Genomic DNA, 17,845 nt, shown 5'->3' with positions numbered 1-17,845 from the left:
CCAAGTGTTTTCCCCCTTCATGTGGTAGCAGCTGGTGCCTCTTCCTGCAGCCCATGATGAAGGAATTGGGATGGAGGGACACAGGGGTGTTTGGGAAGTGGAGAAGTGTTGGTTCACTTTGGCCAACTCCAGAGAGAAAATGTAGCCCTTGTTGTCTCTGTCACATCTGGCACTAGGGGCAATGACTTTATTGTGTGGTGGGCCGATGACTTCCAGAAGAGGGTGGTACAGCCAGAAAGACATCAGTCGGGAGCTAGGGCCCCAGCCTGTTTCCACCCCCAGCTAGCTCTGTGCCCTCTCCTCTTGTGTGGATCCACGGGTCCCCTGCACACATTCACAGCGATCACCAAGGTGCCGGACTCTCATTTCTTACAGCCCAGGCCAGGTCTTTGCTTCACAATCCAAATAAAGCAGAAACAGGCCCTTCTTTGGGGTCTGGTCACTGGCAGTCATACCTTCCTTTTTGGGGGAAATTTCTGGTCTGAACTTGCCCATTTGGTTCATTTTGGAGTTGAGTCACATCTTTTTTGGATGTATTTTTCAGCCTGCGACTCTAGGCCTTGGGAAGAGGAGATGACTGAATCTTAGTTGAGGGTCAGAAATTCTGTCCCTCCCACAGTTCACAGCCCCAGAGATCCTCACTCTTCCTGGAGACTGCCTGTCTCAGCCACTCTGATGGCTGTGGTCCACAGAAGAGCAGACATCACATCCATCTGCAGCCTAAGGCCTACGGTGGCCAAAGAGAACGCTAAAGCCTGTATCTCTAGTGGCTGAAGGACAGGCAGACTTGTTGTTTGGCCTGTCCTTATTTATAACCCCTGCCCATATGCCTATCTGTACCTAGACACCATACACTGACCCAGGAAGCGAGCCTGGGCCGAAGCCACAGGGAGTCACGGACTGAATTTCTCCCGGATGTGGATGGGCCCACCTCACCTTTGTCACCTTTGCGTTTCTAGGCCTAGCACAGGTCTGGCACCCACCAGGCTCTTGGTGTTTGGAGAATTAATGAGGGTGGTCAGGAGAGATTAGAAATATCTTTGATGAGTTCATGTCCTTTGTAGGGACATGGATGAAGCTGGAAACCATCATTCTGAGCAAACTACTGCAAGGACAGAAAACCAAACACCACATGTTCTCACTCATAGGTGGGAACTGAACAATGAGAACACTTGGACACAGGAAGGGGAACATCACACACCGGGGCCTGTCGTGGGGTGGGGGCAGCGGGGAGGGATAGCATTAGGAGATATACCTAATGTAAATGATGAGTTAATGGGTGCAGCACACCAACATGGCACATGTATACCTATGTAACAAACCTGCACGTTGTGCACATGTACCCTAGAACTTAAAGTATAATTTTAAAAAAGCATACATATACACACACACATATATATGTATATATATATAAAGAAACATCTTTGAGCCCAGATAAAATGCTTCAGCTCAAGAGCCGCAGGGAAGGAGGGACTTGAAGCGTGGCTAGTGTCAGGCCTTTTCCACAGCTGAAGGAGACTAGTCACTGATTTGCACTTGCCAGTTGGTCTCTGGGCCAGCTGTGCCAGCATCACCTAGAGGGGTCTGTTTTTCACAAACAGCCCGGTGATAACCAGGGGGCTGGATTTGGGAACAAGAGTGCTAACCAGAGACTCCAAGAGTCTCATGGAGACAGACTGAGCTGGCTCCTGCCTGGGAAAATTAAGCTCTAGTCACTTCCTGGAACATGTCAAACTCCACCTCCAGCAGGCCATCCAGCCTGGGTCCTCTGCAGGGCAGGCAGCTCCACCCTCCCAACTCAGTGCTACCTGTCACACCTGAGCCAGCAGTTTGTGCAGCCAGAGGAGCGCTGGTAGGGCTCCCTGCTGGGGCCTGGGCTGCCCAGCCATGCTCTGGGCACTCTGGCCAAGGTGGCTGGCAGGCAAGATGCTGCCCCTCCTGGGGGCGGTGCTGCTTCAGAAGAGAGAGATCAGGGGCCCTCTGCGGAGGCACTGGCGGGTAACGTACCTGAGATTACCTGGGAAACCCGGACTGGGGGAGTCCTGGGAGCTACAGTGCCCTGTGAGGACTGAGACCAGCCCCAGCCCTGGGTTTTGAGTTGGGGTGGGACCTGTTTATTCTAGATGACCTGGCAGAGCTTAAATTAAACCTTGAAAATAGCTCCCTCCGATTAGGAAATGGAGGGTTAGTTCACCTGATACTTGTCTGGGGTGGGTTGGCTTTCGCGAAGGATGCGCGAGCCTGGCTGTAGAGTCTCCGGCGCTGGTGGGGTTGTGAGGGGAGAGTTTCCCTCCCAGCAGGCGGCATGCTGATGCTATCTCTCCTGAGCCCAGCTGTAATCTGCTCCGTAACTCATCAGACCGGTACCCCCTGGTGACTCTCGGCTTCCCCTCACCTGCTCGCTGCCTCCTAGGCTGTCTTTGAGCCTCTGTCAAGGAGCAAGCGAGGGAGGGGTGTCGCCGTTTTCTCTTTTAATATTTAATAGCCTCAAGCACAACATTAGCGCAGCTCTCACAGCCGCTCCCAAGCTAGGGTGGGGGCGCGAGGGTCTGAGGGGGGCCGCAGGTGTGTGGTGCACGACAGCCATCGATAGTTCAGCGAGTCCGTGCTGGATTCAGATTTGAACCCAGACCGGTTAGGTTCCAGGATCCAGACGCATCACGAAGGTGTTGAATTCCCAATGCCCGGGCCCCGCCAAGGTCTCCCTGCTTCCCCGCACAGAGACATCAGTGACCCTAAGCCCGGTTGCTGCTCCGTGATGGGACAAGGGGAACAATGGGGGGAGGGACCAGGCTCACACTAGCTAACTGAGTCCCTGGAGTTCTGTTGTTGCAGCGGGAAACCCACCCATACTATGACCTCCAGGTGAAGGTGCTGAGGGCCACAAACATCCAGGGTACAGACCGGCGTGAGTGACCCCATCTCCACCCTTCTCCCTGTCCTTTCCCTGCGGCCTCCTCAGAGCTCAGCTCAGCCTGGCAAAGACAGAGAGAGACAGTGTGTGTGTGTGTAAGAGAGTATATACATGGGTGAGTACAAGTGAGAGTGTATGTGTATATACATGTGTGCAAGTGTGTGTATACGTGTGTGTATGTGTATACGTGAGTATACATGTGTGTGTATGTGTGCAAGTATGTGTGAGTGCAAGTGTGAGTACATGTGTATACGTGTGTGTGAGCGTATGTGTGTAATGTAAACGTGTGAATGCGAGTGTGGGAGCACAAGTATGTGTATACATGTGTGCATGTGTGTGCGAGTGTGTAAGTGCAAGTGTGTGTGAGTGTGTGAAAGTGAGTGCGTGTGGGTGTATACATGTGTGCGTGTTGTAGGTGTGTGCATACATGACAGTGAGTGCCAGTGTGACTGAGTGCGTGTGTACGTGTGTATGTGAGTGCCAATGTGAGAGTACGTACACACATGTGTGCGTGTGTGAGTGCAAGAGTGTGTGTGTGAGCGTGTGTGTGAAGTAGGTGGAGAGACTGGTGCTGACCGTGGAGGTGAGGGCAGGCAGGGCTGGAGGGGACAGCTGTGCAGACTCGGCCTCCTCCCTGTGCCTGGGAGTGCCGCCCTGGGTGAGAGCGTGAGGCCCGCTGTGGCTACAAGTCAGCACGTGCTCTCAGGGAGCTTTCCATGCCAGCGCCCACACAGGGAGGGGATTTTACTGCCTGAATCATGCAGTAGCTGGAGTTAATGGTCTGTGCTACCATGGGATCTTTCCAACTGGCTGCTGCAGGATTTCTGTTCAGGTGAACGGGAGGTGTGTGGAATCAAGGTGGAGTGAAAGACATCAAAGCTCTCCCTCCACCTCCTCACCCCACCATGCCACATGGGCAGCTTCCCCTCCTCGCCACTCTGCTCCTTCCCCTTCCGCCCTAGCCTCCCCCAGGAAACCTTTTCAGCAATGAGAGCTTGAGGCCCCGGCCCCTCCCCTGTCCTACCTGCAGTGTCCAAAGCTGACTGCTACGTACAACTGTGGCTGCCCACGGCGTCCTCCAGCCCTGACCAGACTAGGACAGTGGCCAACTGCAGTGACCCCGAGTGGAATGAGACTTTCCACTACCAGATCCATGATGCTGTGAAGGTGAGGGCCAGCCGGGGGCCAGGCTGCGGAAGGAAGGGTAATCTTCAGGCAGCTGCCCTCCTGTCCTACCTCAGGCTCCGACCTCCTGCCTGCCCTGTCCCCAGAATGTTCTGGAGCTCACTCTGTATGACAAGGACATCCTGGACAGCGACCAGCATTCCCGGCTCCTGTTTGACCTGAGGAACCTCAAGTGTGGCCAACCTCACAGACACACCTTCCCACTCAAACAGCAGGTGAGCCCACCAGTGCTGGCGGAGAGCCCAGCTGGAGGAGGGGAGGCCCAGCACAGGGCCACCGAAGAGGGGGCTCTGGTCCGCACAGGCCAAGCCTCCAAGGCAGACCTTCCTCCATCCCGCAGCCCTGACCCTATAAAGGTTTCCCTCCAACACATCTTCCTTGCATGAAACCAAAATATGAGCTCCTTGAGGGCTGTGTGTTGCCTCAGTCACAGCTGGATTCTCAATGTCTAGAACAGCGCCTGACACACATTTTGGAATAAATGAGGCTCTCCATGGAGATACCACTGCCCCTCCTATGTCCATGACAAGCCACAATGCCAGTCTCCCCTTCTAGTTCCTGGAGCCGAGCAGGGCTGGCAGGCAGGAACAGCTCTGGAGGCTTTTGGAGCCTTGAAAAAACTGGTGCTCCCTCCCCCTCCATTTAGGATTCACAAGAGCTGCAGGTGGAATTTGTTCTGGAGAAGAGGTGAGTTCTGGCAGAGCCAACGCCCTCGGAGACTCAGAGATTTGAGTCACGGCAGCGCCTAGGTGCCAGTCACCATGTCTTGCACTGGCCTTGCAGGCCTGGTCTGGAGGCGATGGCCTGGTCTTGACACCTATCTGCATGTTGGACGGCAGGCTCTCCCCAGCCCAAACCCTGCTGTGCTCCCCAGGCTCTGCCTGCTGCTTCACTCACATTATGATTGTAGAGGCATCATGATGGGGCCAGATGCATTCCCCTGTATTCCTCATCCTTTGCAGCCAGGTGCCTGCATCTGAAATCATCACCAACGGGGTTCTGGTGGTGAGTGGGGAAGGCGAGCTTGGCGGCATTCCGGGCGGGGGGCAGTGAGGAGCCTGTGATGGGGCCCATCAGGCCCACTTGTCTCTGAAGGACACCCAATCCCTCCTCAAAGGGGAGGCATGCTAGGGAGGCACCTCCATAGGGGAAGGACAAGAAGCTGCCAGGCACTTGTTGGACAGCCCAGGACCCCAGCCTCCTACTTCCACACAGCATGTCACTCACTTGGGCCTCTGGCTGCTAAGATCACTGGAGCAGCCACTCTCATGGCCCCTCAACTCCTCCCCCTTTCCCACCAGCGCTCACTTCCTCTGAGTCTGGGGAGAGGGGCTGGGTATAACCTTGGGCTGCTGCAAAAGACTCCTACCCATGAGGCCCAGGTCCTGGGAGGTCTGTTTCCTAGACCCTGCCCCAGACACTCCTCCCTCCCTCCATCCTGGCTGGGGCCATGGGCTATTTCCCAGACCCTGCCCCAGACACTCCTCCCTCCCTCCTCCTGGCTGGGGCCGTGGGCTGTCTGGCTCCCACAGGCCTCTGCTTTCCTCAGGCTCACCCCTGTCTGAGAATCCAGGGCACACTCCGGGGAGATGGGACAGCCCCACGGGAAGAGTACGGTGAGTCTGCTCAGCAGCCTTGGTTCTTTTGCCTTCTCTCCTGGGGTTGGGACTACTGATGTCAAGGAGGTGGGTCTGGGTCAGGAAGCTCTTAAAGTTTTCATTGCTCAAAGCCGACTAACTAACATGGTATGGATGGCCCCAGGAGGCAGTGAACGACCTGTCCCTGGAAGTATTCGAGCAAAGAGATTGTATCCGCCCAACTATTGCTCTACAACAAACACCCACACGATCTCAGTGGCATACAAGCAGCGTTTATTCGGCTCACACACCCGGTGGTCAGCCGGCCGGGCTGGGCTGGGCTTGGCGGGGGGTGGCCCAGCCCTGTGCTATGTGTCTCTCCTCTGCCTCCTGTGACAAGCCCATTAGCCTGGGCATGTTCTCAAGGCATCAGCAGAGGTACAAGAGAGTAAGCCCAACTGAACAAACGCTTGTTAAGCCTGGTCACATCCTGGCTGCTACCTACCATGTTATTGGCCCAAACAGGGTTGAACTCAAAGCTGGAGGGTAGGGAATATAGTTGACCTCTTTAGTGGGAGGAGCTGAAATCACATGGCAGTGAGAATACAGGGGAAATGAAGAACGGGGGTTGTCAAACCCAGTGCCACAGAGGGCAGCCACCCAGCCAGGGGAGTCCAGATGTGGGACAGCAGTGGTGGCTGTGTGATAGTGCTGACAGCCTGAGCCTGCAGGATGAGTCCTGCCCAGGGAACCCTGAGCGCTCACTCTGAGGCAGGCCCTGGGCTAAGCATTTTAATGTGTCTTATAATCCTCCTAACAACCTTGTAAAGCAGGCACAATTAGAATATCCCCTAATTCATGAGGCTGAGGCCCAAAGAAGACATTTGCTCATGGGCACACAGCCAGTAAGTAGTAGAGCCAGGGTCAAACCCAGGTCGGTGACACTCTGGTTCTCTCAACCACGGATTATATGGCTTCTTCTTATGAATAGCACGTCTCCATCTCAGTCCATAGGCCTTGGCATGAATAAAATATCACCTTCCTTATATTCTTGAATTCCCTTCCCACACTTGGTCATGTCGAGTCTCTGAGCCTCGTCAAGTGCAAGGAGGGGCTGCAGGGCAGGGACTCCTCTGATCCCTCGGTGTCTGCTGTCCTCACATACTTTATGTCTCTGGTTCTTCCACGTTGTGTTAGGGGCTGGGAGGCTGTCTGTGGCCCCCTCTGCCTGGATGTCATGTGCAGTCATTTCTCTCTGGGGTCTGGCCTCCTCCCCAGAAAGCTGCTGGAAAGCTGGGCAGGGAGCTCTGAAGCCCACAAGCCTGCCCCCTCACTCCTCCCAGCCTGGGCCTCACCTTCCAGCCTGGGCCTCATCTTCCAGCCTGGGCCTCATCTTCCAGCCTGGGCCTCATCTTCCAGCCTGGGCCTCATCTTCCAGCCTGGGCCTCGCCTTCCAGCCTGGGCTTGCCCTCTGCCTCTTCTCCAGGACATGCATCTCTCTGTATCCACGCATCCCATTCTTCCTCCTCCCGCCTCTACAAACCTTCCTCTCCCAGCGTTCTACACTTGGAAACAAAGGCCAGAACAACTTGCAGCCTATTGGTTTTCTCTCGGGCCACAAACCTCCAACACAATGAGCAAAGAGCCTGAAGTGGGGCAAGGGGGAAACTACCACCTGAAAACTGCTCATTCTTTTTTTTTTGAGATGGAGTCTTGCTCTGCCGCCCAGGCTGGAGTGCAGTGACGCAATCTCGGCTCACTGCAAGCTCCGCCTCCCGGGTTCACGCCATTCTCCTGCCTCAGCATCCTGAGTAGCTGGGACTACAGGCGCCCACCACCACGCCCGGCTAATTTTTTGTATTTTTAGTAGAGACAGGGTTTCACCGTGTTAGCCAGGATGGTCTTGATCTCTTGACCTCATGATCCGCCTGCCTCGGCCTCCCAAAGTGCTGGGATTACAGGTGTGAGCCACCGCGCCTGGCCTGCTCATTCTTATAATAAACATAGAATCAGCTCAAATCATCAGCCTCACAGGCTCTGGGCAGGGCCCCTCTCCCTCCCTGTTCCCTGCCTTCCCCTCCAGGCATTTTTGTGCTTCCCACCCTTCCCTGAGTTCCAGTTCTGACCAGGGCAGGTTAGAGGACCCGAGTCCTTCTGGAGGCTTTCTCTATGAGCAGTGCTCGAGAGAGAGCAGGGCGATAGGAGTTGGCATTTCCTAGGGGAAGAGAAGGGAGGAGTTGCTGTTGGGGTGCTGCCAGCATAAGCCACACAGACACAGACCCACCCCTCACCTGCGCACCCACCTGGGCCTTCTGCTCTCAGGCTCTCGGCAGCTCCAGCTGACAGTGCCTGGGGCCTACGAGAAGCCACAGCTCTTGCCCCTGCAGCCTCCCACAGAGCCAGGCCTCCAACCCACCTTTACCTTCCATGTGAACCCAGTGCTGAGCTCCAGGCTACACGTGGAGCTGATGGAGCAGCTCTCGGCTGTGCAGGTGAGTGGGCCGCCAGGACGGTCCGTAGATCCAACTCAGCCCAGACTGGCGTTCCAGGGCCACGTTGGGGGAGCCTTTTCTTCCCCGCTGGAGAGCTTCTTGGGTGTTTTCTTCTCCACAGAGCGACCCCAGCGCGGAGCTGGAGGCTCAGACCAGCAAGCTGGGCGCGGGGGACATCCTGCTCTCCTCTCTGCCCCTAGGCCAGGAGGAACAGTGTTCTGTGGCCCTGGGGGAGGTAAGGCTCTGTCTGGGTGCCAGAGGGACCGCTGCCTGCTCTCTGTGACCACCAAGAGAGGTCTGGAGGAGGGACCCAAGAGGGTGGCTGGATCAGGTCAGCCCAGAGCTCAGTTATGATGTCCACATCAGGCCAGTGATGGCAGGGCCATAGGGGCTGCAGGTGGGGGAGCCACTTCCCTGGGAGAATCCTGCTCAGAGAGCTCAGGGCTGGGGCTGCTCTGTCTTTCAGGGCCAGGAGGTGGCTCTGAGTGTGAAGGTGGAAATGAGGTGAGTGGGACTCCAGGCAGAAGGCCTGTTGGGGCTGGGCTAGAAGTGTGGGGACACACCCCAACGTGCTCCACTCTCTTGCCCAAGAAGCTCAGGCTGTGGGGTGGGGGTGACACCTTTCCCTCCCCGGTTCTGGTGCTGGTGGGCAGATCCCCTGGACCTGCTCCTGTGAAAGACCCGGGCTGGGCCCAGGGCTCTCCTCCACTGGACAGTCACCCACAATCCCCCCGCCCCCGCCCCACTTGAGACAGCTCTGGAGACCTAGACCTACGCCTTGGCTTTGACCTCTGTGACGGGGAGCAGGAGTTTCTGGACAGGAGGAAGCAGGTCGTGGCCAAGGCCCTGCAGCAGGTGCTGGGATTGAGTGAGGCTCCGGACAGTGGCCAGGTATGGAATGGAGGAGGAGCTGGACCCCAGAGCCGCTAGGACCAAATTGAGCCTCTTCCCTTGAGAGGACCAGCATGGCTAAGAGGGGCAGAGGAGTCTGGCCTGTTTGCCTGAGCTAATGGACACCATTGGCAGAGCCAGGACCCCATATGGGACGAGCGCCAAACAGCGCTGGCCAAGGCTGGATGTCTTGGTCTGCATGGACTGCCATAACAAAACCCCACAGACCAGGTGGCTTAAATGACAGAAATGATTTTTCTCTCTGTTCTGGAGGCTGGAAGTCCAAGAAGAAGGTGCCATCATCAGGGCTGGCTTCTGCTCGGGCCCCTCTCCTCTTCCTAGTGGAGCTGTCTCGCCGTGTCCTCACGTGGCCCTTCCTCTGTGTGTGTGTGCAGAGCGTACGCCTTGGGGTCTCTTCCTCCTCTTCTAAGGACCCCAGTCCTGTCAGTTGAAGGCCCTTACCCACTTCACCTTTATCACCTCCTTGTAGGCCCTATTTCCAAATACTGTCACGTTGGGGGTTAGGGCTCCAACACAGGAATTTGGAGGGGCACAGCTGAGTCCGTAACATGATCAAAGGGATGTGGAGCTTGGGGGTCCCTGGGATCCTCTGGGTTTAGAGACAGCCAGCCTGTGGTTGGGAGGCAGGAGGAAAGGAGTGCTGAGAGAGGGACTTACTGGGGATCAGGAACAGGCTGCCGGCTTCCTCCTGGTTGCCTGAGTCCCCAGGAGACGCTGTCACTGTGGCCCAGCGCTTGTTTCATTCAGGCAATATGTGTGCCCGCTCTGTGCTAGGCGTCTGCTCTGTCTCATCCAGCACTCTGAAGCAACAGCGCCTTCCGTGAGCAGTGGCCAGGGAACATTTTTTTCAAGACAAGGGAAGAAAAGAGAACAGGGAAAAGAGCCAAAAATCCAGAGTGGAATGAGCCAAGTCTTAGTGGGAAAGCTAAGCAGCCGAAAGTATCGACTCTGACCGCTCAGGCACCTCCGACCCTGAGGAGACCTTAAAACCTCGGGGCCCCTTTGGCGTCTGGGGGCAGGTCTAGGCTGCTTGCTGGCCTTTGTCACTTTAGCTCAGTGGTGCTCAGCGGGGCACAATTGAGTTCCTCCCCACCGCACCCCGGGCGACATTTGTCCATGTGTAGAGATGGATTTCATTGTTGCTGCTGGGGAAAGGCGAGGTGGAGCGAGGCTGCTGGCTTGTACCAGGTAGAGGCGGCCAGAAATGCTGCTAAACATCCTACAACACACAGGACAGTCCCCACCAGCAAACAGCTACCTGGTCAGGAATATCAAGAGTGCCACGGTTGAGAGGAACCTACCGTAGCTGATTTTGGGGAATCAGATGTACCTTCCAGGTCTATATCTTGCAGGTCGAATGGTGAAGGGCTATCTCTGGAGACATACTGCTTAGGTGTGAGAGCTCATCACTTAATAACTGTATGATCGTGGGCACATTATTTAACCATCCCATGCCTCAGTTTCCTCATCTGGAAAATGGGGTTCTCACTGGGTTGCTGGGAGGATTCAATGAGATAATACGTGTAAGGCTCTTAGAATAATGTCCGACATGTATAGGCATTACATGTAATATGTAAATGACGGTGGTAGTCAGAGTCGTTTTCCTTGTTACTGTTGTACCCAGGTTCCTGTAGTGGCTGTGTTGGGCTCTGGGGGTGGAACCCGAGCCATGTCCTCTCTGTACGGCAGCCTGGCAGGGTTGCAGGAGCTCGGCCTGCTAGACACTGTGACCTACCTGAGTGGGGTCTCTGGGTCCACTTGGTAAGTGAGGTGGGGGCAGGGCACAGGGTAAAGGAGACCCCACAGAGGGTGGGGTTGTGACCTGGTGATCTGAAAGAGTCCCTGAGGGGCTGGGATCCTGCCTCCAAGGGGATTAGGAGGGGCAGGAAGAGTCTGAGTCCCAAGCGCCCCTTTGAGTGGGGTTGCTTGCAGGGCAGCAGGGGCAAGTAACGGGGGTGGAGGGCCACTCACAGACTCTGCACCCCTCTCTCCCGTGGCTGTGCTCTCCTGCCCCTGACTCAGGCACACCCCCCATCCGCAGGTGCATCTCCACACTCTACAGGGACCCAGCCTGGTCCCAGGTGGCCTTGCAGGGCCCCATTGAGCGTGCCCAGGTTCACGTCTGCAGCAGTAAGATGGGAGCTTTGTCCACGGAGCGGCTACAGTACTACACTCAGGAACTGGGGGTCCGGAAGCGCAGTGGCCACAGCGTGTCCCTGGTCGACCTCTGGGGCCTCCTTGTGGAGTATTTCCTGTACCAGGAGGTGAGAGAAGAGCCAGAAGGAAACACACAGGCTCCTCTCCACTCCTTCCACCCGCCCTTGCTTCTGCCTCATCCCTCAGGCTCAGATCTGATTTACAAAGCTGTTTCTGAGGTCTCAGCTCCCCTGGGGTCAGGAGTAAGACTCCAGGGTGGGCTGGCACCACTTTGCCTCCCTAGCTCCTAACCCCCGGGGAGCAGGAGGCTGGTCCACAGCGCTCAGCTCTGGCTGCATATTAGATCACCGGCACAGCTTTGCAAACACACCCATGCCTGGGCCCCCCTTCCAGAGATACTGATTTTAGTTGGTCTCAGGATTTTTTGAAAGAGATTTCAGCCCACACCTGGATGTGAGGCCCAACACCACACCCACTCCCCGGCCAGTTCGGCCGTAACTCACTCCGCCTGGCTGCTCCTGGCACTTTAGACCCAGCTGCAGTTCCAGGCAATAAGATGCGGAGCTGCTCCCCACCACCCCATGTGTGGCGATCAGGTGTGGATGGATATCACAAGTGATTTCTCATTTCTCAGTAAATAATCTACATTTCTTAGTAATTTATTTTTTAAAGAAATTGGACTGGCTTTTCAAGGATTCCTTTAGCAACATCACCCTGACTTCCTGGTGTTCTGATACGCTGTTTTGAATAGTAAAGAAGGAGGGAGGGTGTTCCCATAGTCCCTGGAATTATACAGACCCACACTGGGCTCCCCTTGGCTGCGGCCTGAAACCTGTCCCTCAGAGAGCTGTCCTTAGGGCACTGGCCTTGACGACCCAAAGCCTCTCTTGTGGGCATGCCACACCCTGCAGGGTGCCGGCCCCAGGCCACAGGGATGGGGAATGGAACTCCCGAGAGGCCAAGCTGCCTCCCTTCTTTCCTGCCCAGGAGAACCCTGCCAAGCTGTCTGACCAACAGGAGGCGGTCCGCCAGGGTCAGAACCCTTACCCCATTTACACCAGCGTCAACGTCCGCACCGACATGAGTGCGGAAGATTTTGCAGGTGCCTGGGTGTGGTGATGAAGGAAGGAGGTAGAGGAGGTGGGGAGGAGGGGGTGAGAGAATGGGGTGATCAGGGTGCCCAGAGGAGGTGGTTGTACACAGGCACCTTGGAGCACAGCCGGGCTGCTGCTTCCTGTCGTTGGCAAAGCTAAGATTCCTGCTTGGGCACAAGCACTGTGGTGGGAAGCCCCTGGTGACTTTCCCTTTACTCGGGCCCCTAGAGTGGTGCGAATTCACGCCCTACGAGGTCGGCTTGCCCAAGTACGGGGCTTATGTTCCCACCGAGCTCTTTGGCTCAGAGCTTTTCATGGGACGATTGCTGCAGCTCCAGCCCGAGCCCCGGATCTGCTACCTGCAAGGTCAGTCGAGGCTGGAGGGCTGGGGACAGGCAGGTGCCGGGGCCAGGCCCTGACTGACATGGGGTGGGGCCCTGCCTGTCTCCTTAGGTGTGTGGGGCAGCGCCTTTGCCACCAGCCTGGATGAGATCGTCCTAAAGACTGTGGGCTCGGGCCTCAGCTTCCCGGAGTGGTACAGAGGCAGTGTGAATATCACAGGTGAGGGTAGTGACCCCGAGCCCCTCCCACACCACATTCCAGCAACGGGGCCCTGGTAGAGACACAAAGAATGAGGGAGGGGACAGAGAAGGACTTGGCTGTCCCACTGGATTCAGGGAAGTCCTGAGGAAATGACCTCTAGCTTAGGGTCTCTAGATGTCCAGAGATGTGATCAAGTCACACCTTTGAGTTCTCTGTTCTGGGATCCGATTAGGTCCACTCGGTGCAGGACTGCTGGGTATCAGGTTGTTACTCTGTCCACCCCTCTTCAGTGGCTTCTCTTCAGTCTGGTCCTTAAATGGCTCATGGGAGCCCCACGGTGCAGAGCACCTTTCCCACCTTTCTCCCCTGGATCACTTTTCCTCTGTTCTTCAGTTCAGCTCAGATGTCATTTTGTCAGACATCCCTTTTCCACTCCATCCCTCCACAATGCCTGAGAATCTTTTTTTTTTTTTTTTTTGAGACGGAGTCTCGCTCTGTCTGTCGCCCAGGCTGGAGTGCGGTGGCGCGATCTCGGCTCACCGCAAGCTCCGCCTCCAGGTTCACGCCATTCTCCTGCCTCAGCCTCCAGGTAGCTGGGACTACAGGCGCCTGCCACCACGCCAGGCTAATTTTGTTTTTTGTATTTTAGTAGAGACGGGGTTTCACTGTGTTAGCTGGGATGGTCTCAATCTCCTGACCTCGTGATCCTCCCGTCTCGGCCTCCCAAAGTGCTGGGATTACAGGTGTGAGCCACCGCGCCCGGCCTGCCTGACAATCTTACCACCATGGTCCCCTAGAACCATGTGCGCATCCTTGCCATCCTTACCCTGGGGCTTTGTCATCATCTATTCTCTCTTTATGTGACTTTCCCCACAAGTAGGCCGTGCACTTGGGAGGGCCAGCGCAGGCCCCGTTCACCTTCGCAGCCCTCGTGCCTGGTGCAGTGCCGGGCATAATAACCGCTCAGTCACTGTTTAATGGACGAAGTTCTGATTGGAAGCTGTAGACTCAAACTTTATTTTCGAGAGGGTAGAAGATAAATTATTATTTAGTAAATACAATGTTATAGGCAGTTTACAAAACATAGAAGATACAAAAGAAAAAGTGGTTTCAAAGTGGTTCGATGAAGCACCGGTCAGAGGCCTGGGAGGCGGGGTCAGGGAGGAGGAGGCATGTGGGGAGGGCTCAGTGTTGAGGAAGGGCACCGCTGAACTATAAGAACCACTGGGCAAAGGCGGATGCCACTTCTCCCTCTAATTCGCTGTCCCACCCCCGTCTAGATGACTGCCAGAAGCCTCAGCCGCACAACCCATCGACGCTGCGAACAAGGATCCTTACCCCGCAGGTGCCCTTCTCCCAGGCTGTGCAGGCCATATTCACCTCCCGCTTCACTTCTGCCCAGAACTTTAACTTCACCGGGGGTCTCTGCTTGCACAAGGACTATGTGGCTGACAGAGAGTTCATGGCCTGGAAAGGTGAGTGCTGCCCTGGGTGGGAGATGGGGGCTTCCCTTCCTGCCTGCGCCTCTGGTTCACTGGGGCCAGTGCTGGCTTTGGGCTGGGGGTTGAGGTGTGGTCTCCTGCTGCCTATGGGCTGATGCAGAGCGACTCTAAGTACTGCTGGAAGTTGGAAGGCGGGGCCGAGGGCTTGGGGTGGGAGACTCCGTGGCTGTCAGAGAGAACTCTACAGAGAGAAGGCAAGTGTGAATGCAAATACAGAAGAGCAACTGCATTCGTCCCCGTGCATACACGTGGGTTCCTTGCAGACAATCACCCAGACGCCTCCCCCAACGAGCTCACCCCCATGCGGGACTGCCTGTACCTGGTGGACGGAGGCCTTGCCATCAACTCTCCGTTCCCACTGGCTCTGTGGCCTCAGAGAGCGGTGGACCTCATTCTGTCCTTCGACTATTCCTTGGAAGCTCCTTTTGAGGTGAGCTGGGGGCAGGGATGTGGGGAGCACCTTCAGTGAGTGGACAGAGAGGGTGAGGGAGGAGTGGAGGGGAGAGAAGGCTCTGGTGAGGGAGACTGGCTGGGTGTGTGGGGGTTGCCCTTTGTGGGCGGTCTGGGTTCTACTCTGTGTGTGAAGGGCTGCCTTCTGAACGCTGTTGGCAGCACAGGTCTCCCAGTTGCAGGATAATTGCTGAGATGGTGGTGGGCGTGGGAAGAGGAGGCCAAAGCGGATCCCCAGGAATCTTCTAACCTCATCCACAGGAGACCCCCTAGTTCTAGACTCTGCCCATTCATGACAGAGTTCCCCACTCCAGCTTGGACCCGAGTCTGTGGCCCCTTTGTTACCATGGTAACAACAGAGCCATGAGGGTCCCCTCTGATGCTGAAGCCCTGCAGCAAGTCCCTCCAACTCTGCTGGGTGGTGGACGGAGGCCCCCATTCCCATGTGGGTGCTGGTGGTGCTGCTGGAGCAGCCCTTCCTTCTTTGGTCTCCTCCTTGTCCTGGGTCCAGTGAGAGCCTGGGATTGACTGGGGATTGACAAAGCCTCTTCTGACATGGACCTTCTGTGATTGTCGCATGTCAACCTTGTGAAACTGACATCGGCCTCTGATAGGGAGCAGATGGGGTGACAGAAGGGAAGACCACGCTGCTTCTGGGGAGGAATGCTGTTGAGGCAGTGGATGATTGGTTGTTGATCATTACTGATTATTGTTAATCTTCACAACCCCACTGGATAGGGGAGCTTTTGTTTTTTTTTTTTTTTTGAGACGAAGTCTTGCTCTGTCACCACGCTGGAATGCAGTGGTGTGATCTTGGCTCACTGCAACCTCTGCCTCCTAGGTTCAAATGATTCTCCTGCCTCAGCCTCCCGAATAGCTGGGACTATAGGCACACACCACCACGCCCAGCTAATTTTTGTATTTTTAGTAGAGACAGGGTTTCACCGTGTTGGCCAGGGTGGTCTTGATCTCTTGACCTCATGATCCACCAGCCTCGGCCTCCCAAAGTGCTGGGATTACAGGCATGAGCCACCATGCCCAGCCTGGAGTTTAAAAATTTTTTATTTTACACATGAGAAACCAGCTCAGAAAGGAGCTGTCACCTGCCTGAAGTCACTCAGCTAGTCAGAAACAGAGCTGGCATTGAAGTCTGGGTGTGTGTGAGTCCAGGGCGGCGGGGAGTGGCCAGGGTGGAGGAGAGACAGAGTCAGAGGTTTGCTCCTGCTAAGGTCTTGAAGATGACAGAGAAGTACTGCCTGGACCGAGGAATCCCCTTCCCTAGCATCGAGGTGGGCCCTGAAGACATGGAGGAGGCCCGTGAGTGCTATCTGTTTGCCAAGGCCGAGGACCCCCGCTCCCCCATCGTGCTGCACTTCCCCCTTGTCAACCGTACCTTCCGCACACACCTGGCCCCAGGTAAGGGAAGCTCCAGGCCTGGGACTGACCCACAGAGCCCTGCGATGGTGACGGGATGCTGTTCTGAGGGTGGGTTCCCTGGAGAATGTCGCTAAGTGTGCCTCCTGGTAGGCCTGAGCTGGCCCATGGGGCCCTCTGCTTCCTGGGTCTCAGTGTTCACATGGGGCCAGCCCCTCCTGGTGGCTTTGAGAGCTGAGATGTGGCCCGAGCAGGGCCTGAATGGAGCCAGCCAAGTGTCCTGCACAAGGAAGACTTCTGGGCTGTACCAACCAGTTCCACAGAGGGCTCCAGCCTGGCTTCTCTGCTTCCCCCACCCACAGGTGTGGAGCGACAAACAGCTGAGGAGAAGGCCTTTGGGGACTTTGTCATCAACAGGCCAGACACCCCCTATGGCATGATGGACTTCACCTACGAGCCCCAGGACTTTGATCGGCTGGTGGCCCTGAGTCGATACAATGTTCTGAACAACGTGGAGACCTTGAAGTGTGCCCTCCAGCTGGCTCTGGACCGGCACCAGGCTCGGGAGAGGGCTGGGGGCTGACCAAGGCAGGAGGTGGAGGACTGTGACAGAGAGGAGACACCCTGCTCGTGGCCAGGGCTCATCGAGGGAAGAGTGATGGGGACACTGTGTGGGGTCTGCTTCCCTTCTCTCCAGGACCTGCCTCGAGGTGCCCCAGGCCCCGGAAAGCTCTTGCAGAATTGCAGCTTGGACTTGGGGCAGGGCTCTCCTTGCGTGTTTTTTGGAGAAGATGGGCAGTAGATCTCTCCAGGGGCTCTTGGGGATGTAGGGCAGAAGAGAGCAGCACTCATCTCACAGCGGGGTGTGGAGAGAATCAGGTGAGCCACAGGGCCCACCCCAGACACAGAAGCACCTCAGAGGGCCCAGGTTCTCAGACCCACACAGAACAGGGGCTGAGGGCATCGAGAAGCCAGCTGTCCTCCTTACACTGAGACGGAAAGCAGAGATGTGTCCACCACACTTCCTGCAGAGCGGCCCAAGCCCCAACCCCACCTTGAGGTCCTAGATGCACTGCTATCAAGAAAAACGAGGGGCCAAGTGGGGGTGGCCAGCCTATGTCGCTGACTCCATCATCCTAACCCTCCTTCTGCTTTCTGGCCTCCTCGTGCCTCCTCCCAGATCACCCTTCTCTTCCCAGAGCCCTAAAGCCTGTGGGGTGATGGCCCATTCTGGCTGCTCCAGGTGGGAGATGTGCGCATGTCTCCCTGCCAATTACCCAGGCTTCACTCTTCGAGCCTGGGCCACAGTCTCTGATCATGTGTGTAGTGGCCACGTCATGCAAATATACTCTCACCATTCCTAGTAGCTCAATGAGTGTGTCTAGAAGGGGCATCTGTTCATAAGGGGGAGAGGATGTGCACCTGCATGCGGGGCAGGGGGGTAGTGCAAGTTCCTGGGGTGGGTTGGTGGCAAGGCATGGGCAGTGCAGAGGGAGCCTCGCCTGGGCTCTTGCCTCTTCCCCAGATGCATCCAATGGGTCTTGGCAAGTTTTGTTTCTCACTCTCCCTCTTCTCCATTTCCCCTGACCCACCAGAGGCTCTCCAAATATCTAGAACCTCTCTAGTGCTGGCAGCCCTCAGATTG

The 17,845-nt window shown here is 56.2% G+C and overlaps 1 protein-coding gene across 3 annotated transcripts; it reads left to right on the top strand.

Annotated features, from left to right (window-relative positions):
- Positions 1-1,537: 1,537 nt before the first annotated feature.
- On the top strand, positions 1,538-17,566 carry PLA2G4F (phospholipase A2 group IVF). Of its 3 annotated transcripts, none has more exons than XM_008016920.3 (20): positions 1,538-1,998; positions 2,836-2,896; positions 3,945-4,081; positions 4,186-4,314; positions 4,746-4,786; positions 5,062-5,104; positions 5,649-5,715; positions 7,999-8,168; positions 8,290-8,403; positions 8,635-8,672; positions 8,924-9,059; positions 10,705-10,841; positions 11,122-11,344; positions 12,225-12,339; positions 12,560-12,697; positions 12,785-12,892; positions 14,155-14,349; positions 14,640-14,806; positions 16,056-16,242; positions 16,563-17,566. In XM_008016920.3, the coding sequence occupies exons 1-20, from the start codon at positions 1,888-1,890 to the stop codon at positions 16,781-16,783; spliced, it is 2,538 nt and encodes an 845-aa protein (XP_008015111.3). In that variant the 5' UTR covers positions 1,538-1,887; the 3' UTR covers positions 16,784-17,566. The 3 variants fall into 3 exon arrangements, with proteins under 3 accessions (XP_008015111.3, XP_072868178.1, XP_008015110.3); XM_073012077.1 differs by having other exon boundaries at positions 2,836-2,908; positions 8,116-8,168; positions 16,563-16,920; XM_008016919.3 differs by having other exon boundaries at positions 1,539-1,998; positions 2,836-2,908.
- The last annotated feature ends 279 nt before the right edge of the window (positions 17,567-17,845 follow it).

This window comes from Chlorocebus sabaeus, chromosome 26 (assembly GCF_047675955.1).
Source record: "Chlorocebus sabaeus isolate Y175 chromosome 26, mChlSab1.0.hap1, whole genome shotgun sequence".
In the NCBI taxonomy this organism is placed as follows: Eukaryota; Metazoa; Chordata; class Mammalia; order Primates; family Cercopithecidae; genus Chlorocebus; species Chlorocebus sabaeus.
Note: the sequence above shows the minus strand (reverse complement) of the source record. Positions and strands in the feature narration are given on the sequence as shown.